Here is a 27,564-nt window from a genome sequence, read left to right as displayed (position 1 = left end):
CCTAGCCTACAGCACAACAAACAGATTAGCTGTGAAGTAAATCGCTCTGGATTAGAGTGTCTGCTAAATGACTAAAATGTAAATGTAAATGTAAGTACAGTGGCTTGCGAAAGTATTCACCCCCCTTGGCATTTTCCTATTTTGTTGCCTTACAACCTGCAATTAAAATTGATTTTTTGGGGGTTTGTATCATTTGATTTACACAACATGCCTACCACTTTGAAGATGCAAAATATTTTTTCTTGTGAAACAAACAAGAAATAAGACAAAAAAACTGAAAACCTGAGCGTGCATAACTATATATATACAGAAATTACAGCTGCAAGGCTCTTGGGGTATGTCTCTATAAGCTTGGCACATCTAGCCACTGGGATTTTTGCCCATTCTTCAAGGCAAAACTGCTCCAGCTCCTTCAAGTTGGATGGGTTCCGCTGGTGTACAGCAATCTTTAAGTCATACCACAGATTCTCAATTGGATTGAGGTCTGGTCTTTGACTAGGCCATTCCAAGACATTTAAATGTTTGTCCTTAAACCACTAGATTGTTGCTTTAGCAGTATACTTAGGGTCATTGTCCTGCTGGAAGGTAAACCTCCGTCCCAGTCTCAAATCTCTGGAAGACTGAAACAGGTTTCCCTCAAGAATTTCCCTGTATTTAGCGCCCTCCATCATTCCTTCAATTCTGACCAGTTTCCCAGTCCCTGCCGATGAAAAACATCCCCACAGCATGATGTTGCCACCACCATGCTTCACTGTGATGGATGGTGTTCTCGGGGTGATGAGAGGTGTTGGGTTTGCGCCAGACATAGCATTTTCCTTTATGGCCAAAAAGCTCAATTTTTATCTCATCTGGCCAGAATACCTTCTTCCATATGTTTGGGGAGCCGCCCACATGCCTTTTGGCAAACATCAAATGTGCTTGCTTAGCAATGGCTTTTTTATGGCCACTCTTCCGTAAAGTCCAGCTCTGTGGCGTGTACGGCTTAAAGTGGTCCTATGGACAGATACTCCAATCTCCGCTGTGGAGCTTTGCAGGTCCTTCAGGGTTATCTTTGGTCTCTTTGTTGCCTCTCTGATTAATGTGCTCCTTGCCTGGTCCGTGAGTTTTGGTGGGCGGCCCTCTCTTGGCAGGTTTGTTGTGGTGCCATATTCTTTCAATTTTTTAATAATGGATTTAATGGTGCTCCGTGGGATGTTCAAAGTTCCGGATATTTTTTTATAACCCAACCCTGATCTGTACTTCTCCACAACTGTGTCCCTGACCTGTTTGGATAGTTCCTTGGTCTTCATGGTGCCGCTTGATTGGTGGTGCCCCTTGCTTAGTGGTGTTGCAGACCCTGGGGCCTTTCAGAACAGGTGTATATATACTGAGCTCATGTGACAGATCATGTGACACTTAGATTGCACACAGGTGGACTTTATTTAACTAATAATGTGACTTCTGAAGGTAATTGGTTGCACCAGATCTTATTTAGGGGCTTCATAGCAAAGGGGGTGAATACATATGCACGCACCACTTTTCCGTTATTCATTTTTTAGAATTTTTTGAAACAAGTTATGGTTTTCATTTCCCTTCACCAATTTGGACTATTTTGTGTATTTCCAATACATGACATCCAAATAAAAATCTATTTAAATTACAGGTTGTAATGCAACAAAATAGGAAAAACGCCAAGGGGGATGAATACTTTTGCCATGCACTGTATGGTACTATTATGCGTGTTGGTGAGAATTCTGAGGAGGAAGAAAGCTAATAGAGCTGTTTAATTAGATTATTACCCTATTGTGTTAACAGTAGTGTACAGTCGTGGTCAAAAGTTTTGAGAATGACACAAGTACTGGTCTTCACAAAGTGCGCTGCTTCAGTGTTATGAGATATTTTTGTCAGATGTTACTATGGTGTACTGAAATATAATTACAAGCATTCCATAAGAGTCAAAGGCTTTTATTGATAATTACATTAAGCTTATGCAAAGAGTCAATATTTGCAGTGTTGACCCTTCTTTTTCAAGACCTCTGCAATCCGCCCTGGCATGCTGTCAATTAACTTCTGGGCCACATCCTGACTGATGGCAGCCAATTCTTGCACAATCAATGCTTGGAGTTTGTCAGAATTTGTAGGTTTTTGTTTGTCCACCCGCCTCTTGAGGATCTCAATGGGATTAAGGTCTGGGGAGTTTCCTGCCCAACATTTCAATGTTTTGTTCCCCGAGCCACTTAGTTATCACTTTTGCCTTATGGCAAGGTGCTCCATCATGCTGGAAAAGGCATTGGTCGTCACCAAACTGTTCTTGGATGGTTGGGAGAAGTTGCTCTCGGAGGATGTGTTGGTACCATTCTTTATTCATGGCTGTGTTCTTAGGCAAAATTGTGAGTGAGCCCACTCCCTTGGCTGAGAAGCAACCCCACACATGAATGGTCTCAAAATGCTTTACTGTTGGCATGACACAGGACTGATGGTAGCGCTCACCTTGCCTTCTCCGGACAAGGTGTTTTCCGGATGCCCCAAACAATCGGAAAGGGGATTCATCAGAGAAAATTACTTTACCCTAGTCCTCAGCAGTCCAATCCCTGTACCTTTTGCAGAATATCAGTCTGTCCCTGATGTTTTTCCTGGAGAGAAGTGCTTTCTTTGCTGCCCTTCTTGACACCAGGCCATCCTTCAAAAGTCTTCGCCTCACTGTGCGTGCAGATGCACTCACACCTGCCTGCTGCCATTCCTGAGCAAGCTCTACACTGGTGGTGCCCCGATCCCGCAGCTGAATCAACTTTAGGAGACGTCCTGGCGCTTGCTGGACTTTCTTGGGCACCCTGACGCCTTCTTCACAACAATCAAACCTCTCTCCTTGAAGTTCTTGATGATCCGATAAATGTTTGATTTCGGTGCAATCTTTCTAGCAGCAATATCCTTGCCTTTGAAGCCCTTTTTGTGCAAAGCAATGATGACGGCACGTGTTTCCTTGCAGGTAATCATGGTTAACAGAGGAAGAACAATTATTTCAAGCACCACCCTCCTTTTAAAGCTTCCAGTCTGTTATTCTAACTCAATCAGCATGACAGAGTGATCTCCAACCTTGTCCTCTTCAACACTCTCATCTGTGTTAACGAGAGAATCACTGACATGATGGCAGCTGGTCCTTTTGTGGCAGGGCTGAAATGCTGTGGAAATGTTTTTTGGGGATTAAGTTCATTTTCATGGCAAAGAGGGACTTTGCAATTAATTTTAATTCATCTGATCACTCTTCATGACATTCTGGAGTGTATGCAAATTGCCATCATCAAAACTGAGGCAGCAGACTTTGTGAAAATTAGTATTTGTGTCATTCTCATAACTTTTGACCACGACTGTACTGTGTGAATGGTGACTGAAACTAACAAAGCCATAATACTGATATTGTTGATGATATTCAATATTGAACATTTACTTGCATTTTTATCATGTTTCCCTTGGTTGTAAAAGGCTTAACAGTGTAATGGGGATACAAACTACTAACACAGTTCATTGGTTACTGACTCCCTTCTTCCCTCCCTCCTTTTCAGAGTGAACTGAACCCGCTGGGGGTGACCCCACCTATTCAAGCCGTGGACATGGACAGGAACATCCAGCCCCCCTCTAGAAGGCCAGGGATCCATTACTTCATACTGGTTGGTAGGTTCCTCACAGAGCTGACAGTCACACACATGCATGTTTGCATGTTCAGTTCCACCATTTTACTTTGATCCTTTATCGTTTAATCACTAATGTCTTATCAATGGTCACCAGTCATGCCCAAAAGCACAAAAAAAGAAATGTTCATTCTTTGTGGGTGTTGTTATACTTCAGGTCAGCCCTCAACGTACCCAGAGTACTTCTCCTTGAACAAGACGACTGCAGAGCTCCTCCTCCTGAAACCAGTCAGCAGAGACCTGTACACCAAATTTACCCTAATCATCAAGGTAAGCAAACCCACCTTTAACCTGAAATCAAGGTGTAACATGTACCACACTATCAACCAGAGCATTTGGGTAAGCTTACTCAGCCTTTAAGCCTGACAAAAGGCAACTAAACCAATACTTACAGAAGTGTCAGAAATCTAGGAACGTGATAGGAATTGTTGCTGTTGCCTTCTTATGAATCCTGATAAGAACTGGGGATTACCTGTGGTGATGAACAGAGCAGACTATCATCCACCCACCAGAACCTCTCTCCATTTAAAACGGTAGCCCCTGAGCACTGATCAGGCTGCCATGTACACAGAGAGGAGAGCAGAGGAGGAGAGGTCAGAGGAGGAGAGGTCTCCACACGGAGGAGAGGAGAGAGTGATGATGTGTGAAGAGCATTTTGTGTGTCGCCAGGAGAGTTGTCTATGGAGCGGGGCGAGGGAGGTGGAGGGAGGGCGATAGCAGCCTTATCTAGCTGAGTCACAGGGAGATGGAACTGGTGCTGGGGGTATCAGCAGGGAAGAAGAGAGAGAATTAGAGGTTGGTATCTGGAGACTGCTCTGGGTTAGCTAGCAGATACTGCTTTACAAATATGCCTACTGCCATTGAAATACATTGAGATCTTACTCATTGAGAGACCTGGAGGAGAGGAAAGAGTAGTACATAGTTGTATTTTATTGTCACTTGTTATAGAATGTTCAGCACCAAGGACATGTTGTACCAATGTTATCATTGATTTTCATGTCTCATTGGAAAAAGCCATTTTCTCTCAGAGGGTGGCTAGGACAAAAATGAAAAATAAAGATGGATGGATGGGGAAAGAGGGGGAGACAATAGTCAGATCAATACAGAGGAGGGGGAGAGAACCCCCCCCCAGAGAAAAAGAGAGCGAGGTGGGATTGGAGGGGGGGGGGGGGGAGCGAGAGACGTGGGGGGCCAATGAAGATTGAGTGATAAACAGTGACTGTAGGTGGCAGAGAGTTTCCTGCAGCCTGGTGTGTTCTAGCAGCGGAACACAGGTAATTTACCACTGCCTCCCAGAAACAGGGACATTACTAAAGAGACAAACCACAAGGGAACACACTTCATCCTCCTTTTCCTCCTACTCTCTCTCTATCTGCCTAACGCGTTCTCTCTCTGCCTCTCTCCCCATCTCCTCTTTCTAAAAGCATTTTCCTTCAGGTGTTCCTGAGAGTAGATTAGATCCTAGGGAGAAACCACAGGGTAGAAGTGGGTGGTGGGTCGATGGTTGTCCAATCTCATCAGTCTGAGATGGGCAGGAGGTGGAGGTGGTCACAGAAGATGGACACAGTAAAGATGGACAGATAAATTGGTGGTGGTGGACATGGAAGGAGTGCTCTTCAAGCTGGGCAGCAGGAGGATATGAGAACACAGTCTTGAGAAAGATGGACAGATAAGGCAGCACTCCAAAAGTGAAAGTTGGCAAGCAAGCAATATGCAGGGATATCTTCTTCTATTTTATGCTCAATATACCTGCAATAGATTCAATTCAAAAGACTTACTATATGTTTGAGTGCACAGGTACTCCGACCTTAAAAAGAAGACAGGGAGGATGTTTTAAAGAACGTATTTTCTTGTCAGTAGCTAGGTTGGCGACAGATTTTATGCGAATATTCTAAAATCTGCACCAGTGGTGTGTTTCCACTAAATGGACTTGTTGTGGATAAAAGTCAATGCGTGATGACGTAGTGCACACAACATTTACTTTTTCGCTTAAGTTTTCACGTACAGAATAAAAATTGAAAGTTCAATGGGTTTCCTTCACATTTTAAACTCTACCGATAGTTTTGTCACAAAAACTGTTGTGTTAATAAATAGCAAATGTGCCTAATTTGGACTTGGCACATGCGCTCTAGCCAACAGCTCGCATATACAGTACGGGTAGGCTGTGCAGGTAGACTAGTCTACATGATGAGACAGTCAATATTTTTTGGAGCATCAAGATAGGAGCATGAAGATAGGAGCGCTTTCACCACCCTGTGAAGTTCATCGTAACTTATTTCATCTGTAGCCTAATAAACTGCATGGTCTCCCGAGTCGTAGTGGGAGGACCACACACCATGCCATCGTGTGACTCCAAGTTTACTTCGATATGATGGTTGCTTGCACATAAAGGCGTTTCCACCGCCATTTCTCGCATAATACATTTTATCGAAACAAAAAGATCCCACCATGTCGAACGAACACTGACGTCGGCATTTATAAAATTATACAGAAACTTCCTGTTTCCAACACAGCTGGCGCAATTTTTTTTTATGCGGTATGACTTTACTCGCTTAGAAACTGTGGATGAAAATGTGGTTACTGTCATCTCTTATTCGAATCTTCAGACTACAGAAAATCTACAGTACATACTAGTGTGGTGGGTCAGGAGGTTCCCTAAGGATTTGGATTCAGTGCCTTTCAGTGATATACCACCTATCATAGTATTCAGGTCACAGCTTTAACTGATGTTGCGCCTCTCTGCCTCCCCTCCTCCCTTCCTCTACTCCTCTCATTCTCTCCTCCTCCCTTCCTCTACTCCTCTCATCGTCTCCTCCTCCCTTCCTCTACTCCTCTCTGCCTCCCCTCCTCCCTTCCTCTACTCCTCTCATCCTCTCCTCCTCCCTTCCTCTACTCCTCTCATCCTCTCCTCCTCCCTTCCTCTACTCCTCTCATCCTCTCCTCCTCCCTTCCTCTACTCCTCTCATCCTCTCCTCCTCCCTTCCTCTACTCCTCTCATCCTCTCCTCCTCCCTTCCTCTACTCCTCTCATCATCTCCTCCTCCCTTCCTCTACTCCTCTCATCCTCTCCTCCTCCCTTCCTCTACTCCTCTCATCCTCTCCTCCTCCCTTCCTCTACTCCTCTCATCCTCTCCTCCTCCCTTCCTCTACTCCTCTCATCCTCTCCTCCTCACCAGGTTCACTTGCAATGAAACAACATGAGTGTACGAACTGCCTTAGTGGCGCAGTGGCCACTAGAGATCCTGGTTCGAATCCAGGCTCTGTCGTAGCCGGCCGCGACCGGGAGACCCATGGGCGGCGCACAATTGGCCCAGCGTCAACCAGGGTAGGGGAGGGAATGGCCGGCAGGGATGTAGCTCAGTTGGTAGAGCATGGCATTTGCAACGCCAGGGTTGTAGGTTCGATTCCAGTATGAAAAAAATAAATAAAATAAAATAAATGTATGCACTCACTAACTGTAAGTCGCTCTGAATAAGAGCGTCTGCTAAATGACTAAAATGTAAAAATAAAGTAATTGTGAAATATATGTTGATGAGAAATTATGGTGGTCTGACTGCATGACTGCCATCAATCGGTGGCTTGTCATCCATGCTAGGATATAGTTTCACATGCATGTTACGTTACAGTGTAACTATCACTAAAGAATATGTGATACTTGCTGTGAGAGGTTGAATGGTTGACTGGCTGAAGGGACATGCATATTGATGCGTGCTAATGTGGCCTGTTACTGTAGTCATTTCCCCCAGCAACTGTGCTGCAATAAATCCTAAAACGATGGAAGTAACATGTACGCCCCTGTGTTTGTGTCTCATAGATTGGTTACAGTATCATATTATACACTGTCCATTACACAAGACACCAACATGGTTTGAAAAATGTTTAGTCCAAATATGTGTACACAGTACAGTGATGATCTCTTAACTGCTAGGTTAAATTAAGAAGGTTATTTATGTCCCCCCAAAAAGACAATGTTTGAACATGTCCTGGTCTTTGTCAGAATTGTCTAATAGGGTGTTGAATGGTGCATTGAATGTGCACACAGTTTGATGATTGCCTCAAGCAAACACGAATGCTGACATTTAGATAACTTGTTTGATTGCTGTAAATGCTTGTCAATAGCTAGGTTTAACAGCAAGGATCCACATTACAAAATAACATGATTTGAATGCACTTATCCATTGAACTGGTTTCCATGGTGAGCAGCATGAGAAGGCACATTTAAGAGAGCTGCAGGCTTTTGCTTCAGCCTAGCTCAAACACACCCAGTAGCTGTGCGTGGGTAAAATCACTGGGGAAGCCAAGCCAGGAATAAAGCCATATTACAACCTATGTTGTGATAAGTGCTATGTTTGCTCTATAACCCGTTCGTTCATAGGCCACCATGATATACAATAAGGCCGTGACAACAAAAAGAGAACAGTCAAACAGTGGTGGAATAAATCAACCACACATACGTTTGTTTCATCACAAAACCAGAGAGCAACATCTGTCCGGTGAAGTCCACAAAGCAAATATTCCATGTAACAAACAGTTACATGACCTGCAGCAAGTTAATATTTCCAACTGTTTACTAAACAACTACTGATTTAGAAACACGGCGAGTTATCCCAAGTCAGCACAAAGAAAACCGGAGCACTTTCTCCGCTATTCCAGCAGCATTTCAACTTAAACAGTTCAACATCATCAAATCAAGATACCACAAACAATTTAGACCAGTCAACGTTGCTAAATATCATGTGGCTGTCCATGTTGCTGATTAGATTTCTGTGCGTGTGTGTGTGTGTGTGTGTGCGAGTGCGTGCATCTGTGCAAGTAGAAAAAACATGTTGACTCACCCAGACTAGATGAACGTCAATGTCATCCTCCCTTCTTCCAAAACGGTCTACGACTCTGTCAAACAGTAGTACAAATTTTTTTTGGGTCCTAGACTATAGGCTACCAGGCTAAAATGCTTGCTAGCCTAACTATCTCGCATGGGCAACAATGAACCAGCTAAGTTGGCTAGCTAGTTAATGTGAGCCTACTACATCTATGCTACGTATTGTACTTCAATCCTCTCAGGCCAGTGGCACAATGTATGAATTTATGGTTAAATCGGAATCGCCATAATAATAATTGTCAACATGTCATACTCTCTTTGGCCAGACAGCATCAGCTACATGGGTTACACATACTGAAACAGATGGGCGCTGTTTCCCTCGCTCAGATGATTCCTCCGGTGAGATAGATTCAGCCACTTGCAAATGTTATGAAAGTTATGAAAACACAGAGAGACGAAGATATTTTAAAATTATTAATATTATTATTATCGGTCAAATTTATGGGAAAGCCTGGCTTCCCTTGGCATCCATGAATACACGTCACTGGACACACCTGATTCTACCAATCAGCTGTTCATCAGGACCTTGATTAGCTTTAATCAGGTGTGTTAGAATAGGGCTGGAGCAAACGTCTGCACACAGGAAGAGGGTTGGCCACCCCTGATGTAAACAATAAAGTATGCAGTATTAATTTACATTTACGTCATTTAGCAGACGCTCTTATCCAGAACGACTTACAGTTGTGAGTGCATACAAACGAACCCACAACCCTGGTGTTGCAAGCGCCATGCTCTACCAACAGAGCTACAGGGGACTGCATTCAAAACAGAAACTGAACTGGTAGTTAACCATTTTAATTAGCGTCCATCCGTCCCAGATTAAAGCATTTGTGTTAAGTTTCTTACCAATTACTGGAGTCTAATCCAAAGTGGACGTGTGATTAATTTGCCAATGCTTTATGTAATTGAAATGACAGTCTTTCGGAAACAATGCCTTCTGCATTTCTATTCCCTTGGTAACGACACTGACGAGCAGAAGTTTGTCATTACAATTATGACATTGAGTCCTTGTAAATGGTTTAATATGTGGCAATCAAATTGGTTTAGCTTTGTTTACTGATCTGCAGCAGGTGTTACAGAAAATAGTCAGTCTGTCATAATAATGTTTCCAATGAGCTATAACCCCCTTATGATTGTATGTTCCATGTATGTTGTAAGTTGCATTTCAGTACATGTTACAGTGAGGTTCATTATAAATATACACTTTTCTCCTTCTTTTAGGCTGAGCAGGACAACGGCCACCCACTCCCAGCATACGCTGAGCTGATCATTGATGTCCTGGATGAGAACAACCAGGCTCCATACTTCCAGTTCCAGTCCTACCAGGGCTACGTCAGTGAGTCCTCCCCAGTGGGCACCACCATCTCTGCCAGCTCCAACCTCACTGCCCCCTTGGGCATCATCGCCCTGGACAAAGACATTGAAGAGGTATGGGGATGTGCGCGTGCACACACAGACGCACACTCACAGAAGCGCACACTCTCACGAGCACAAACATGTCGCTTATGAACCTGCAAATACACAATACTACGAGCGCACACAAATACACACACAAATTAGCTGGCATGCTTACACACAAGCAACTAATTGTACATGTTAACCTTTTTAATTAATTGAATTCCATACAGAATTTGAAGCCTATAGTGGGCTTTTCACAGACACACACATAATGTAATGAATACATAAGACAATTAAATATTTACATTTTATAGCAGGTTTATGTTAATAAAAATACTTCCATAAGCCCATGTTGAGATGGGTAAACACCCTCCATCACACTGTATTATCATTGTTGCTGCTTTGTCTCTTTGTTTTAGCTGCTGCCTGGTCAAACACCTGTAGGTAAAAGTGTGGTTTGTGATGCTGTTATGACTAAAAGTGTGCCTTTGGGTTTTACACTACTGCATGGTCTGTGTTCAAACCTCTGGGGCATGCTCTCTTTCAGTTCTTTCAGATGTGTGACTCAGTTTTCCCTTCCAATTTTTCATACAAAATGTCTAATGTGTTTGTGTTTTGCCATGTGTGCCTATTGTTCTGGTCAAGTAAAACATTTTTATGTTGTTAGTGGGTAAATACACAGATCGCACCGATACATTTAGTACATTCAGTGTTTGTGTGTGTGTTGTTGAGGTGATGATTCTGAAAAGCACACAATTTCAAACAGGCGCTGACAGGAGTGGGTTTTCTAAACGCCTCAACTGCATTTAAATGGTTGAAAACACACATTGAGACAGGCTGCCAACACACCAGGAGACACTCAGAACACAGACGCACAGCAGCATTCGCCCCCACTCTGTTTGTGTTTTTGTCACCAGGATATTTATCTTTATGTTGATGATGTATAAAATATTGTTTTATTCATTTCCTCAGATGACACCTAACACAAACTCCTCCACAGAGATTTCTCCAACTCACTTTCCCTCTCCATCTTTTCTTACTGTGCCTCTCTCTTTGTGTTTCTCTGTCTCTCTCTTTCTCTAATGTGTGTCTGTCTGTATCTGTGTTTCTCTTTCTATCTCTCTCGCTCTCTCACTCTTGCGCTCTCGCTCTCACTCTCTCGCTCTCTCGCTTCTCTCTCTCTCTCTCTCTCTCTCTCTCCTTCAGCAGGGTGAGATTAAGACATCAAAGTGCAGTTCTAAAACAGATCAATGGGCAAAGCAGTGTGAATGTTTAGTAGACAGGCAGGCCTCATTGACAAACTTGAATCACCCTAACACCCAACCCTACTTAAATATCCCTTGCACCAACATAACCCAGAGAAGAAAACGATTTTGGGGGGAAGTTGTAAAACAGTATTGAAATGTTTTTAGATATGGTCCTCACTTTTAGGGCAAATTACTCCATACTCCATTTTATATTCATATTTACAGATCGCATACGACTTTGTTATTAAGACACATGAAAAAACGATTTTCTACTTTCAAATGTCTCGACTATATAGTACAGTATGCCGACAAACGCCTAGGTTTTCGTAAATCGATGCTGTAGCTTGTGAACAGAGCCACAATGAAACACCTACTGTACAATTGTAGTGTGCTCTATAGGAGGTATAAAATCACATGATTTCTTAGAATTTATTCAAGGCCTTCCCCTGTTCTCAGTACTATGTTGTCTTTGTCAGCAGGCTTTTACCACTCCGACATGTTTTGTCTTGTTCTGTCTCTCATAATTGTTTTTCGTCAGTGACACAGCTGCGGACTTGAGTAAGGTCTTGTCACCATGGTAACCTCTTCTCTCCAATGTCTTTACTTTTTGAAGAGCAAAGACCCTCTCGTGACGGTGACTCTGGACGACTTCAGCACCATCTTTGCCATAACCCCGACCGGGATCACCCGCTACCTCCGACTGCTCAAACCTGTGGACAGAGAGAAGCAGATGACCTACACCTTCACGGTACGCCTAGGTCCAACCACATCCACACATATTACCAAATAACACCCACAACTCTAATACAGTATATGGGAGGAAACAGCACCCACGTCTAAAAGATATAACAGCTTGGGTTATGCTGTATGATATGACTTGACTTAACTACACTGCCTACGGGGTCAATTTATTTTTCAACTCAGTCAATACAATTGAACTGAACTTACATTGTAGCAGTTTGATTTATCTACACCTATGCCTCTATTGAAGAGATGAAATGACTTGGCCAGGACATTACTGCTTTACACCATTATTATCAGATATTTATTCAAAATCACCTGTTTTCTGACCTACAGTAGCTTTCCAAGACCCAACCAATACCAGATGCATCCCTTTCCTTCTGGACAGAAACACACTGCCACTGTTGGCTCCTGCTGTATTTTGACACGCTGTGATCTCCAGCATCTTCGCAATGAAGTGATTCTATCTTACATTATTCAGAGACTTAATTGTGTTCTCTGTATTAAAAGCATGCAATTACATGTATAGTGCTACTGTACTCTTTGATATTAAGACCCTGAGTATTCCCTGAAGAGCCCCCCAGTGCTTTAAGCATCTACACGTGTGTACTCTCCCTGTGGGATGGTTACATATTAGAAAGGATCATTATGGCCTCCTGAGTGGCGCAACGGTCTAAGGGACTGCATCGCATTGCTTGAGGCGTCACTATAGACCCGGGTTCAATCCCAGGCTGTGTCACAGCCGGCCGTGATCGGGAGACCCATGAGGCGGCGCATAATTGGCCTAGCGTCGTCTGGGTAAGGGGAGGGTTTGGCCGGCCGGGATTTCCTTGACCCATCGCGCTCTAGCGACTCCTTGTGGCGGGCCAGGCGCCTACAAGCTGACTTCGGTCACCAGCTGGATGGTGTTTCATCTGACACATTGGTGCGGCTGGCTTCCGGGTTAAGTAAGCAGTGCGGCTTGGCAGGGTCGTGTTTCGGAGGATGCATGGCTCTCGACCTTCACCTCTCCCACGTCCGTAGGGGAGTTGCAGCGATGGGACAAGACTGTAACTACCAATTGGGGAGAAAAAGGGGTACAAGTAAATTTAAATGTAAAAAAAGCATCATTATTTCAATATTGAGGGAGTGTTTCCTGGAGAAAAAATTTTGATTATACAAAAGAGAAAGTGGGAGGGTTTGGGGGATAGAGGTGTTAGAGGTGGTAGGATACTAGTCTGTTTTCATTATCTGCATCTGTGATCTTCAGAAGAAGCTTTGGAGATGAAGTTAGCTCTTTTGGATCTCACAATCAGAGGTCGCCGTGTACACCCGTGATGGCGGTTGTAGTTGTGTGTGTGTGTGTCAAGGACCTCAGACACCCGAACCATGGCCTGTTCACCCCGCTACCATCTAGAAGGCGGTTACAGGTGCATCAAAAATGGGACCCGAGAGACTGAAAAACAGCTTCTATGTCCAGGCCATCAGACTGTTAAATAGTCACCACCAGCCAGCTTCTGCCCAGTACCCTGCCTTGAACTTGAGTCACGTTTACTTTGCCGGCTACCACCCGGTACTCAACCCTGCACCTTAGAGACTGCTGTCCTATGTACATACAGTTGAAGTCGAAAGTTTACACCTTAGCCAAATACATTTAAACTCAGTTTTTCACAATTCCTGACATTTCATCCTAGTAAAAATGCCCTGCCTTAGGTCAGTTAGGATCACCACTTTATTTTAAGAATGTGAAATGTCAGAATTATAGTAGAGAGAATGTCACGATCGTCGATAGATGAAGCGGACCAAGGTGCAGCGTGATAAACGTACATCTTTTATTGAAGTACACCACACGAATAAAACAACAAACGAAACGTGAAGTCCTAGGTTAACACAAACCTTTCGGAACAAGATCCCACCATGACTAGTGAAAACAGGCTGCCTAAGTATGGTTCCCAATCAGAGACAACGAGCTACAGCTGCCTCTGATTGGGAACCACCCTGGCCAACATAGATCTAACCGATCTAGAATGAAAACCATAGCAAACAAAACATAGAAAATCCACACCCTGGCTCAACAATTAAGAGTCCCCAGAGCCAGGGCGTGACAGAGAATTATTTATTTCAGCTTTTATTTCTTTCATCACATTCCCAGTGGGCCAGAAGTTTACATACACTCAATTAGTATTTGGTAGCATTGCCTTTAAATTGTTTAACTTGGGTCAAACATTTCGGGTAGCCTTTCACAAGCTTCCCACAATAAGTTGGATGAATTTTGGCCCATTCCTCCTGACAGAGCTGGTGTAACTGAGTCAGGTTTGTAGGCCTCCTTGCTCGCACACGCTTTTTCAGTTCTGCCCACACATTTTCTATAGGATTGAGGTCAGGGCTTTGTGATGGCCACTCCAATACCTTGACTTTGTTGTCCTTAAGCCATTTTGCCACGACTTTGGAAGTATGCTCGTGGTCATTGTCCATTTGGAAGAACCATTTGCGACCAAGCTTTAACTTCCTGACTGATGTCTTGAGATGTTGCTTCAATATATCCACATAATTTTCCTTTCTCATGATGCCATCTATTTTGTGAAGTGAACCAGTCCCTCCTGCAGCAAAGCACCCCCATAGCATGATGCTGCCACCCCCGTGCTTCACAGTTGGGATGGTGTTCTTCGGCTTGCAAGCAATCCCCTTTTTCCTCCAAACATAACGATGGTCATTATGGCCAAAAAGTTATAGTTTTGTTTCATCAGACCAGAGGACATTTCTCCAAAAAGTACGATCTTTGTTTTGGAGCAGTGGCTTCTTCCTTGATGAGCAGCCTTTCAGGTGATGTCGATATAGGACTAGTTTTACTGTGGATATATATTATTTTGTACCTGTTTCCTCCAGCATCTTCACAAGGTCCTTTGCTGTTGTTCTGGGATTGATTTGCACTTTTCGCACCAAAGTACGTTCATCTCTAGGAGACAGAACGTGTCTCCTTCCTGAGCGGTATTACGGCTGCGTGGTCCCATGGTGTTTATACTTGCGTACTATTGTTTGTACAGATGAACGTGGTACCTTTAGGCGTTTGGAAATTGCTCCCAAGAATGAACCAGACTTGTGGAGGTCTACAAGTTTTTTTCTGAGGTCTTGGCTGATTTCTTTTGATTTCCCATGATGTCAAGCAAAGAGGCACTGAGTTTGAAGGTAGGCCTTGTAATATATCCACTGGTACACCTCCAATTGACTCAAATTATGTCAATTAGCCTATCAGAAGCTTCTAAAGCCATGACATCATTTTCTGGAATTTTCCAAGCTGTTTAAAGGCACAGTCAACTTAGTGTGTGTAAACTTCTGACCCACTGGAATTGTGATACACTGAATTATAAGTGAAATAATCTGTCTGTAAACAATTGTTGAAAGAATTACTTGTGTCATGCACAAAGTAGATGTCCTAACCGACCTGCCAAAACTATAGTCTGTTAACAAGACATTTTGGAGTGGTTGAAAAACAAGTTTTAATGACTCCAACCTAAGTGTACGTAAACTTCCAACTTCAACTGAAGTCATTGTACACTGGTCACTTTAAAAAAAAATCCATACTGTTTTACGCACTTCATATGTATACAGTGCATTCGGAAAGTATTCAGACCCCTTGACTTTTTCCACATATAAGATTTCCCTCATCAATCTACAAACAATACCCCATAATGACAAAGCAAAAAAAGGTTTTTAGACATTTTTGAAAAAACATAAATACCTTTTTTACATAAGTATTCAGACCCTTTGCTATGAGACTCGAAATTGAGCTCAGGTTCATCCTGTTTCCATTGATCATTCTTGAGATGTTTCTACAACTTGATTGGAGTGGTAAGTTAAAATGATTGGACATGATTTGGAAAGGCACACACCTGTCTATATAAGGCCCTACAGTTGACAGTGCATGTCAGAGCAAAAACCAAGCCATGAGGTTGAAGGAATTGTCCGTAGAGGTCCGAGACAGGATAGTGTCAAGGCACAGATCTGGGGAAGGCTACCAAAAAATTTCTGTAGCATTGAAGGTCCCCAAGAACACTGTGGCCTCCATCATTCTTAAATGGAAGAAGTTTGGAACCACCAAGACTCTTCCTAGAGCTGGCCGCCCGGCCAAACTGAGCAATCGGGGGAGAAGGGCCTTGGCCAGGGAGATGCCCAAGAAACCAGATGGTCACTCTGATAGAGCTCCAGAGTTCCTCTGTGGAGATGGGAGAACCTTCCAGAAGGACAACCATCTCTGCAGCACTCCACCAATCAGGCCTTTCTGTTAGAGTGGCCAGACGGAAGCCACTCCTCAGTAAAAGGCACATGACAGCCCGCTTGGGGCTTGCCAAAAGGCACCTAAAGGACTCTCAGACCATAAAAAACAAGATTCTCTGGTCTGATGAACCCAAGATTGAACTCTTTGGCCTTAATGCTAAGCGTCACATCTGGAGGAAAACTGGCACCATCCCTACGGTGAAGCACGGTGATGGCAGCATCATGCTGTGGGGATGTTTTTCAACGGCAGGGACTGGGAGACTAGTCAGGATCGAGGGAAAGATGAACAGAGCAAAGAGAGATCCTTGATGAAAACCTGCTCCAGACCACTCAGGACCTCAGACTGAGGTGAAGGTTCACCTTCCAACAGGACAAGGACCCTAAGCACACAGCCAAGACAACACAGGAGTGGCTTCGGGACAAGTCTCTGAATGTCCTTGAGTGGCCCAGCCAGAGCCCGGACTTTAACCCGATCAAACATCTCTGGAGAGACATGAAAATAACCGTTCAGCGACGCTCCCCATCCAACCTGACAGAGCTTGAGATTATCTGCAGAGAAGAATGGGAGAAACTCCCCAAATACAGGTGTGCCAAGCTTGTAGCGTCATACCCATGAAGACTCGAGGCTGTAATCACTGCCAAAGGTGCTTCAACAAAGTACTGAGTAAAGGCTCTGAATACTTATGTAAATGTTTAATTTTTTGCAAAAAAGTCTAAAAACCTGCTTTGATTTGTCATTATGGGGTATTGTGTGGAGATTGATGAGGGGGAAAAACAATTTAATCAATTTTAGAATAAGGCTGTAACGTAACAAAATGTGGAAAAGGTCAAGGGGTTTGAATACTTTCCGAATGCACTGTATATTATTATTATTATTATTATTATTATTATTATTATTATTATTATTATTATTATTATTATTATTATTATTATTATTATTATTATTATTATATACTGTATTCTAGTCAAGGCTCATCCTATATAGGGTAACACTTTACTTGACACCCAGCATCATAACACATTATTATTATATATATATATATATATATTTTTTTTTTTTTTTCATTTAGCAGACGCTCTTATCCAGAGTGACTTACATGAGCAATTAGGGTTAAGTGCCTTGCTCAAGGGCACATCGACAGATTTTTCACCTAGTCGGCTCGGGGATTAGAACCAGCGACATTTCGGTTACTGGCACAACGCTCTTAACCATTAAGCTACCTGCCGCCCCATTATGACATTGTCATAATGTGTCATAACAGCTGACATAACTTGTCATAACCTGTTATAATATGGTCATAAAACTGTCATGACACATATATTTAGACCTGTTGAGAAATTGATTATATAAAGATTGTGGGGTCTGTTTTGTTAGACTTCAGTGGGGCTTTTGACATTATTGATCATAGTCTGCTGCTGAAAAACGTATGTGTTATGGCTTTACACCCCCTGCTATAATGTGAATAAAGAGTTACTTGTCTAACAGAACACAGAGGGTGTTCTTTAATGAAAGCCTCTCAAACTTAATCCAGGTACAATCAGGAATTCCCCAGGGCAGCTGTTTAGGCCCCCCTTACTTTTTTCCATCTTTACTAACGACATGCTACTGGCCTTGAGTAAAGTCAGTGTGTCAATGTATGTGGATGACTCAACACTATACACTTCAGCTGCTACAGCAAATGAAATAACTGCAAAACTTAACAAAGAGTTGCAGTTAGTTTCGGAATGGGTGGTTAGTCATAGATATTTCCAAAACTAAGAGCATTGTATTTGGGTCAAATCATTCACTAAACCATAAACCTCAACTACATCTCGTGATGAATAGTGTGGATGTTGAGCAAGTTGAGGTGACCAAACTGCTTGGAGTAACCCTGGATTATAAACTGTCATGGTCAAAGCATATTGATACAACAGTATCTAAAATGGGGAGAAGTATGTCCATAATTAAGTGCTGCTCTGCCTTCTTAACAACACTATCAACAAGGTAGGTCCTACAGGGCCTAGTTTTGTCGCACCTAGACTACTGTTCAGTAGTGTGGTCAGGTGCCACAAGGAGGGACTTGGGAATGTTGCAGTTGGCTCAGAACAGGGCAGCACGGCTGGCCCTTAAAAGTACACGGAGTGCTAACATTAGTCTCTCCTGGCTTAGAGTGGAAGAGCAATTGACTTCATCACTGCTTGTTGACAAGCTGAATGTACCGAGCTGTCTGTTTGGACACCCATGCATACCCCACGAGACATGCCACCACTCTTCACAGTCTCCAAGTCCAGAACAGACTACGGGAAACACACAGTACTACATAGAGCCATGACTACATGGAACTCTATTCCACATCATGTAACTCAGTCAAGCAGTAAAATCAGATTTAAAAAACAGATAAAACTACACTTAATGGAACAGCGTGGACTGTGAAGAGAAACACACACACACACACACACACATAGGCACACACAGCATTCGCAAACACATGCTAACACACGCACTCTACACACACACACATTTTAATATTGTTATTTTGCTGTGTTATTGATTTTGTATTGTAAATATGTTATGGTAGAGTAGTGTGTAATAATGTGTTGTGTTATGTATTGTTTTATTATACGTAAATTGTGATTGGACCCCAGGATGAGTAGCTGCTGCCTTGGCAGCCGCTAATGGGGATCCGTAATAAATACAAATACAAATAACATGTACTGTAGATATAGATTTATATTCCGGAGTCTGAAATTGCTTGTTCTAATATTTCTATATTTCTTAATTTTTGGGGGGGATTTGCATGTATTGTTTTGTATTGTTAGGTATTACTGCACTGTTGGAGCTAGGAACATAAACATTTAGCTACACCCACGATAACATCTGCAAAATATGTGTAGGCGACCATCACAATTTGATTTGGATTTTTTAAGGTTTGTACATGGACTTGTTGCTGTGATACTACACTGTACTAATGATGTGAGACTATTATCTTTGAAGAGTTTCATCAATAGTATGTTTATTATGTCTATGTTGAAGAGGCTTTGATGGTTGCCATATTGTCATTAGATTGAAAGAAATAAATTGCTGCAATTTTCAGTTGTTGAGCATCAAGCAATTGTGTTATATCGACATGGGCAGGCAATGGTAAGATAATAAATGGCCCATTTCAATTGAAATCATGCCTTTAATGTTCTTTATTCAAAGGTTCTGTTTTGTTTGGTTGTCCTTTCTTCTGGGTTGCGCTCGCTTACTGTGTGTGTATGTGTACTTCACAGGAGGTTGGTGGCACCTTAATTGGGGAGGATGGGCTTCTGGTAATGGCTGGAGCATAATAGTGGAATGGTATCAAATACATCAAACACATGGTTTCCATGAGTTTGATGCCATTCCATTTGCTCCGTTCCGGCCATTATTATGTGGTTTACGTGTCTGTGTATGCATGTGTGTGTGTGTTTGTATGAGTGTGAGGGTGTGCCTTTCTAAGTCTCAAATGTTTTATTTAGTTTTTCACCCCACCTGAGGAAAACCTCAGCATCTGTGTTGTGAATGAAGCCAGGGGGACCGGCAACACAACACTAAAGTTGTAACCTTTACCCTTTTATGTACCCTTTATTTGTTCCTATTTACTCTGTTTTATCTTAAGTTAAAAAAAACGTAACACAAAAGGAAACTGGAAGAGAATGAGCTAGAAACAGGCGTTGTCCTAAAGGCAGGATTTTTACTGCTCTCACTGTTGTCCTGTGTATAGATGATGGCATCAGATGGGGTACAGGAGAGCATGCGGGTGACTGTCAACATCCTGGTGATTGACGCCAATGACAACACTCCCACCTTCGGCGAAGTCTCCTACAGCGTTATGGTGTTCACTGACATGCAGCAAGGAGAAACAGTACTACAGGTAATCAATACATATCTGTCTCTATCTTCCTGTCCCCCTTTCTCTCTGGCTCTCATTCTTCTCTTTTTATGTCTCTCTCTCTCTCTCTTGCTCTCGCTCTCTCTCTCTCTGTCTCTCCCTCACCCTTCCCTTGCTCTTTTTTTCTCTCTCTCTCTCCCGCCTCTCTTTCTCTCTCGCATCCAGTTTCCGCAAACAATCCAGTGCCTTAGATCAACAGTCCCAGCCCCAGAACAATCCACTCTTTCTTTGATCAGAGCTGATGACTCAAGAACAATCTACTTTCTTAATACAGTGGTCAGGACTCAAATATCATCAGCTCAATATTGACATAACTCAACGTAATACACTACCATGGGTCAACAGTCAGGACTCCAAATCAATCTCCTCTCCTATAAAAACAATTGTCACTGAAATAGATCCAGGGTGATCTGGTTTCTGGTTTGTCGTCATCTTTACAATATGTCTGAATGGAGTTTATTTAGTTTGACTCTGATTCTAGTTTGATTGGTTTGAAGGTTTGGGGTTGGTGTGTGTGTGAGTGTGTGCGTGTGTGTGTGTATGCGTTTGTGTTTAGGGTCAAATTGTTTCCAGCAGGAAGTCCCCACGACGACATATCTGGTTTTGTGGGGTTCGTTCATCAGCAGTGCGCGTTTGTCTCTCATTTGGTAAGCAGAGCTTGGTTTTTAATCAAATAAAACAAAATGGGAAAAAACATACGTTTTTTATGTTTCTAAAGTATACAGGCACATTAGGCTACTCTTGTTCCATGCGCATATGGGCAGTGTGCGTCACGGCTGGATAGGCTGCGTTACCGTTAAAACCAGCTTTTGAAGCCCTGAGAGTAAGAATGATTGTACAGTATCAAAAAAAGCTTGAAAAGGTAGTGGAATGGGATTGGTGTGGTGTGTGAAAAATCCAATACTTAACTTTGTATGAAGTACAAATCACATTATTGTGGGAGCACCTCCTCTAAGAGTGTGAATTAGGCTGGTAAGCAGAGCATGATCTCTGATCGCTCAGCACACAGTCACAAAAAAAATGTCAGACACAGAAAAGGTCAAGTTTAATCTGTGTTTAAATTTCCCACCCAGCTCAGCTGAAATGAGGCCAGGGGTCACGTGGCGGCCGGTACGACCACTTAACCTATTTTTATAAGCAATATATATGAGAGTCTCCTGGCCTCTAAGGTCGCAGGTTTATTTGATGCTGCTGCTGATATTTCATCTCTTAGACATCACAGCTGGAAAAAGGGTTCAGTAGGCTAGCCAAGCATAGATTAACATAGCAAGGCCTTACAGATATGGAGCTAACGTTAAACTAAATCCTGGCTAAGTGTGCTACGAGTTCTAAACGGTTGGGTGTCCAAGTTAATTGGCCATGTTTAATGTTGGAGATAACACAGCATGGTTCTAAGATCTATTAAAAACAAAAAACTACATTTTAAGTGAGAAGTAGGCATTGGTCTGAAGCCGAAAAAGAAAGGAATTTCACATGAGCACCACAATGCCTACTCCACCCATGCTATACCAAGGTTTCTCAGCACACAGTTTTGACCTACTACAGTAGCTATGTTGGTCTATTGTACCTCAAACAATGTGTATGCAGGTTTCTTAATATTTAAACCTTCTCAAACAGCCTAATTCACACTCTTAGAGGAGGTGCTCCCACAATAATGTGATTTGTACTTCATACAAAGTTAAGTATTGGATTTTTCACACACCACACCAATCCCATTCCACTACCTTTTCAAGCTTTTTTTGATACTGTACAATCATTCTTACTCTCAGGGCTTCAAAAGCTGGTTTTAACGGTAACGCAGCCTATCCAGCCGTGACGCACACTGCCCATATGCGCATGGAACAAGAGTAGCCTAATGTGCCTGTATACTTTAGAAACATAAAAAACGTATGTTTTTTCCCATTTTGTTTTATTTGATTAAAAACCAAGCATAGCCTCCCCTCCTCTCAATTAAGCCTTTTTTTTCTCTGCCCAATGCAATCGCGAAGTAGTCAACACTTAGTAAAGGGTTTGGCTCCTGAGACCACTTCTAAATAAATCGGAATCACCAAAGCTTTATTAAAATATAAAGTTTGAGAGGAGTAAAACAGTGAGCTGACATTCCATTTTTATCTATGCATTTTAGGCAGGTCCACATTATTTTTGCAATGCAGGTCCCGTTTTGGACGTGCGTAAAACCCCCTCCATGATGTAGGTTACATGTCCATTCCCATCATAAAACGAGAGATGAGAACCTCTGTGAATACTGGTGAACCTTGTATTTAGAAGTTATCTGTAACCTGTAAAAATGGCTTGTTTTTATTTATTTTGATTACAACCAAACTTATTAGAATGATTCACCTTCCTGGTTTTATTATGACAACGTCCGTGCCGCGTTTGCAATGCAACTTCTGGAGATGTGTGAATGCGATCTGATCTGTAAGATGGTTCCAATTATATTCATAAAACATATGCCTATTTGAGAGCAGTATAACAGTGAGTGGAAATGCTCCCTTTCTCTTTATATTGGATATTTGTCCAGCTATTGTGAAAAGTTTGGATTAAATTATGGTGCCTGTAAGTGTGCCGTCTATTTAAAACAAGTTGTTGTTTCGTTTTGTTTATTTGTTCTCTGTTTAGGCCTTATCAATAATGCATTTAATCTTGCTTATTGACAATGTTTGGCATGTCCATGCTCAGCCCTAATGCAATTCACAGTAGGCCTTGCCCCTATATCAGTGTGAATGCTATTGAAGCCATGCAATTACTAGAACAATGTGGACTGCAAATGGGTTCAAGTTAACATATTTGGCAAAGATTCTGTAGGTCTACATTTTGTTATGTCGTTTCTGTAAGCCATTTAACAAACTTTAACGGACTTACATTGGAATTGGAGTTGATTACAAGGCAATACATAAAAAGTCAGTAAATACACAACTTGAAGCAACCACATATTTCGCCTTGGAGCACGTTCTGATTGGCCAGTAAGGGGACAAGTCTCGACACACCCACAACTTGTTTATTCATCAAAATCCAGACCTTTCGCCCCAACGCCAGCAAGTGCGCAGATAATTGTGATAGTGAAAATAGCAAAACTATTTCTGACACACCCCTGAACCTATAGCGCTACCACCTGTGCTTAGATTTACCCTTGCGTTAGATTTGTTAAAATAGAGCCCATAGATTCTCACTCAATTAGCATCAGTATTTTAGGAGGGAGGATAAGTTGTTTACTGTAGCAGTTAGAAATGGTCAGTAGTTCTGTATACACACTAGTGGTGCGCAGGTCAGCTGTTTGTTCACCCGCCCGCAATTGCTAATAACCCATCTGCAACCACCTGACTATATGTGATAAAGTGAAAATCTGACCCGGGCATCCAACCCTAACCCGCAAATATAGAAAATGTGCTATAGGCTACAGTCAAAGACTGCAGAACAATTTTTTGACAGGGGGTGCAGGATTATTATTTTTGCCTCATTTAGATATGTTTCTGCTTATAATTTCTGACATTTTGGTAGGTTATTTGTTAGTCAACTTCAACTATAATTAGATACATGTAGCTTCTCTTTTGTCATTATATGTTGTCCTAGAAGAATAAATCCTTACTCAACAGAATGATGTAACAGATCGACAGATTGAATGCTTCAATCTAGTTGACATCGGTGAAGATGTTTAGGGACTGGGGAGAAAATACAATAAAGCAACAAAAAAATCTGTTTGACTGGTTGTAAGGAACAAGAAAGCTGTGAAAATGACCCAATGTGTTTCTGAAAAGATTTCAGGTCGGCTTGGATGTATATTTTATGTGGTTCAAATACTATCAGCTTTATGATGCTTTTATGATGAAGACAGCACCTCTACAGATGGTATCTAACTGAGCATTGCATTCTCTCAAGATGCAGAAATAAATCATATTTCTCCACTCTTGTTCCCAAGTCCAAATGTTGCCTATATTTGGTGTATAATTTTACTGCAAGAAATGCTTAATTCTGCAGGAGTTATTATTAAGGCTATAGCCCTATTCGCACGGGACTAGTATTACTACAGAATGTTGGTTATGTATTTAATACCCAAGAATGTCCATTATTCCAGAGGCGCAATATTTTTTTAGGATGCATTTGGCACAATAATTATACATTGATGGATTGTTTAAGGTATTGTTTCTCTTTATTCAACCCGTCAGTCACCCACCCGCCCTTCAGCCACACAATATTTAATGACCCTAAACCCATCCGCCCGCGGATAGAACCGCGAGGTCTGCAGGTTATGAATCAACCCGCTCATCACTAATACACACAGCTTACAAGAGCACCGTCTGGTACATGTCACTCATTGTATGCCGGTCCTGTACACATAACATTACAAAGACAGGTGGGGCCCTCCCACAAATCACTATTGCCCCCCTGCCTCAGTTCAGTAAATTGAATAGTTAGCGGCTTTGAATGTTGATTTTAGGGGCCACACCCTGCTGAGATACACTGAATTCTTCCACTCTCACACTGACTCTCCCTCTCCCTCTCGCTCTCCCTCTCTCTCTCAGCTGACGGCATTGGATGCGGATGAGGGGTTAAACGGTCTGGTGACCTATGAGATCCTTGCCGGAGCGCAGGGTGTTTTCATCATTAATAACCGCACTGGACGAATCACCATCGCACCCGGGATAGCCCTTAGCGTGGGCCTTTCTTACGCCCTTACAGTGAAGGCTGCGGACAACGCACCAGATATCCAGAGAAGGTACATTCATTTCATCCATTCATTTTTATCTATTCGTTCTTTCAGCCTTTCTTTTGCTCAATCACACCTTTCATTTATTAATGTGTTTATTAAAAGGACTGTATCCCTTGGATCTCCACATTAATATACATGCATTATTTAGGTGATGTTTGATGTAAAATCTTGTTTCTTACTCAGTTTTTCATTTTTCATACTTCTTCAGTTAATCAAGTATTCAATTATTCCTTCATTAAGTCAGGACTTCATACATGTATTCATCCATCTCATTCAGTCGTTGTTCCATCTGATTGTTTATTCCTACTGTACAGTCACTTGTAGGTCTATTCAATTCATGCATATATAATCATTGTATTCTTTATTGAATGTGCGTATTGATTCATGTATCTGCTGTGATTGAAGTTGTGAATGGTAAGAGGCTGTATGAAGACATATTTGACTGACCGTTGAGACAAACTGTTTAGAATCAAGTATCAGATGGCCTCTCATTCTTACAGACATTAGAAACACATCTTTGTCATGAATTTCTCTTCATTTTGAACTATCTTTTTGATAATGGTGTGATGCCTTATCTGTAATTATTGCCTCATATTCTTGTTGCCAAGAAGCAAGTGACTAGCACACTCTTCTGAAAGTTTATACGCACTATCTTAGCTAAGGCTCAAAGTTCTCAGCAGTATTTGAGGTTTGAACACAGAGGTGATACCTGCAGTAGAATGGGTTTTGCTGAAGATAGTTTGCCATGACTGGATCTGACTGTGCAAACAGAAATCTATTGGACTTGGCAAACAGTGCCTCTGTACGCAGACTGTTCAGCAGCTTTTTCAAGATAACACATTTAGGCTGCCGGTTGGAAACTGAAGTACTTTCTTCACGATAGCTCCTTGTTTCTGTAAGGGCTTCCAATATGCTGTATACAACATCTATATTTAGCCTACTGTATATGAGGGCACAGCTCCCTCCTCATTGGCTTGTTCACCTACCTTTATCAGCCTCTTTAAGCAGGATGTCCTTTTTGGCAGTCAGGAAACTCATGACAACCTTAAATTCCCTGATAAATCACCACTGTACTATTACAGTTGCGCTCTAATATATTGGTACTCTTGCACGATTCACAATTTCTTCAAGAAGTTGAAATGGAAAAATGTTGGTGTTCACACGTGTATATGTTTGATTAACAACTGCACAGGACCTAGAAAAATTTTTGTCAAAAAATGGCCTAGACTAAATTATTCAGAATTGAAATGAATTTGAGACAGGTGAGACAGGTGATTCTTGTTTACTGTGTAATTTTTCTCACCTGTGGTAATTGGCAGGTGCCTACAGGCTGCAGTAGCCATTGAACCTGAAAACCGGATGTTCTGTTGCATTCCACTGTACTGTAAAGTGCAAGGGTGCCAATATATGTGAATGTAACTGAGCAAAGAATGTCCTTCTGGGGGACATCAAATACTCTACTCTATACCATTCCATTCTACTATACCCTTTTGTATTCTATTCTGCAAGCCCCCAAAAATGACCTCCACACCAGTGTATGTAACCATTACCTTTCCTTCCGCCCTCTCGTTGCCCCCCACCCCTCCAGGAGCTCTATCACCACGGTGTACATTGAGGTGCTGCCCCCCAACAACCAGAGCCCCCCACGCTTCCCCCTCTTCACCTACAGCCTGGAGGTCAGCGAGGCCATGAGGATTGGAGCCATCCTGCTCAACCTACAGGTGAGCGGCACACAGCAGGGGTCAAAGGTCACATAACTAGATCGATGGAGGCCAGGAGAGGGCAGTGTGATTACTCAAGCGAAGATCATGGAAGATTTTGAGTTTAGCAAACAGCAATTACTAAACCAGCCAGTATGGATTATCAGATGTAATATCATATGATTTAATAGATTTTAATAATTTATGTGTTGGCAGTGGAAGTAAACGCTTGCTTGATTTCTATCTTCTGTTCTTGTTGTTTTTTTATAGGCCACAGACAGAGAGAATGACCCAATCACATACCAGATTTTGAGTGGGGATATCCAGCAAGTCTTCAACCTCTCTAAAACGTAATATAGATGGATGGATGGATGATGATTCAGAATAGCATTTGTGCTTTGTCTTGCTTCAGTCCTTGAGAATGAGAAATATTAAAGTTGTTAGTGTGAGCAATGACCATGTGGAAATCTATTTTAAGAAACTATTCACAAAATAAGGCACAATTATCCTAACAAGAGCCTCTTGTCTAGAATGTGCCCTGAGTCAATGGCCTGTACAATTAACCTAACTTGTTACTTTTGGACAAATCAAATCCAAATCAAATAAAATTATATTTGCCACATGCGCCGAGTGAAATACTTACTTACAAGCCCTTAACCAACAATGCAGTTTTAAGAAAAACGTGTTAAGTAAAAAATAAATAATAATAATTTAAGAGCAGCAGTAAAATAAAATAACAGTAGGGAGGCTATTTACAGGGGGTACTGGTACAGAGTCAATGTGCGGGGGCACCGGTTAGTCGATGTAAATGAGGTAATATGTACATGTGGGTAGAGTTAAAGTGACTATGCATAGATAGTCAAGGATCATATCACCTCTACCTTACCTGTCACCCTAGACCCACTTCAATTTGCTTACCGCCCCAATAGATCCACAGACGATGCAATTGCCATCACACTGCACACTGCCCTATCCCATCTGGACAAGAGGAATACCTATGTAAGAATGCTGTTCATTGACTATAGCTTAGCATTCAACACCATAGTACCCTCCAAGCTCATCAATAAGCTCGCGGCCCTG

General features: G+C 42.1%; 1 protein-coding gene across 1 annotated transcript in view; it reads left to right on the top strand.

Annotated features, from left to right (window-relative positions):
• LOC311110814 (protocadherin-15-like) overlaps nucleotides 1-27,564 on the top strand; it is a gene marked incomplete at both ends in the record, with an annotated part of 245,784 nt that overhangs the window by 85,737 nt on the left and 132,483 nt on the right. The window contains 8 exons of the mRNA XM_084153381.1: nucleotides 3,540-3,648; nucleotides 3,823-3,935; nucleotides 9,765-9,971; nucleotides 11,802-11,936; nucleotides 19,909-20,058; nucleotides 24,597-24,790; nucleotides 26,373-26,505; nucleotides 26,755-26,834. Coding sequence (XP_084009507.1) covers nucleotides 3,540-3,648; nucleotides 3,823-3,935; nucleotides 9,765-9,971; nucleotides 11,802-11,936; nucleotides 19,909-20,058; nucleotides 24,597-24,790; nucleotides 26,373-26,505; nucleotides 26,755-26,834 — 1,121 coding nt within the window. The remainder of the gene's footprint in view (nucleotides 1-3,539; nucleotides 3,649-3,822; nucleotides 3,936-9,764; nucleotides 9,972-11,801; nucleotides 11,937-19,908; nucleotides 20,059-24,596; nucleotides 24,791-26,372; nucleotides 26,506-26,754; nucleotides 26,835-27,564) is intronic.

Source organism: Coregonus lavaretus, assembly GCF_964263955.1.
Source record: "Coregonus lavaretus genome assembly, chromosome: 36".
Classification (NCBI taxonomy): domain Eukaryota; kingdom Metazoa; phylum Chordata; class Actinopteri; order Salmoniformes; family Salmonidae; genus Coregonus; species Coregonus lavaretus.
This window is presented reverse-complemented; position numbering and strand designations above follow the sequence as displayed.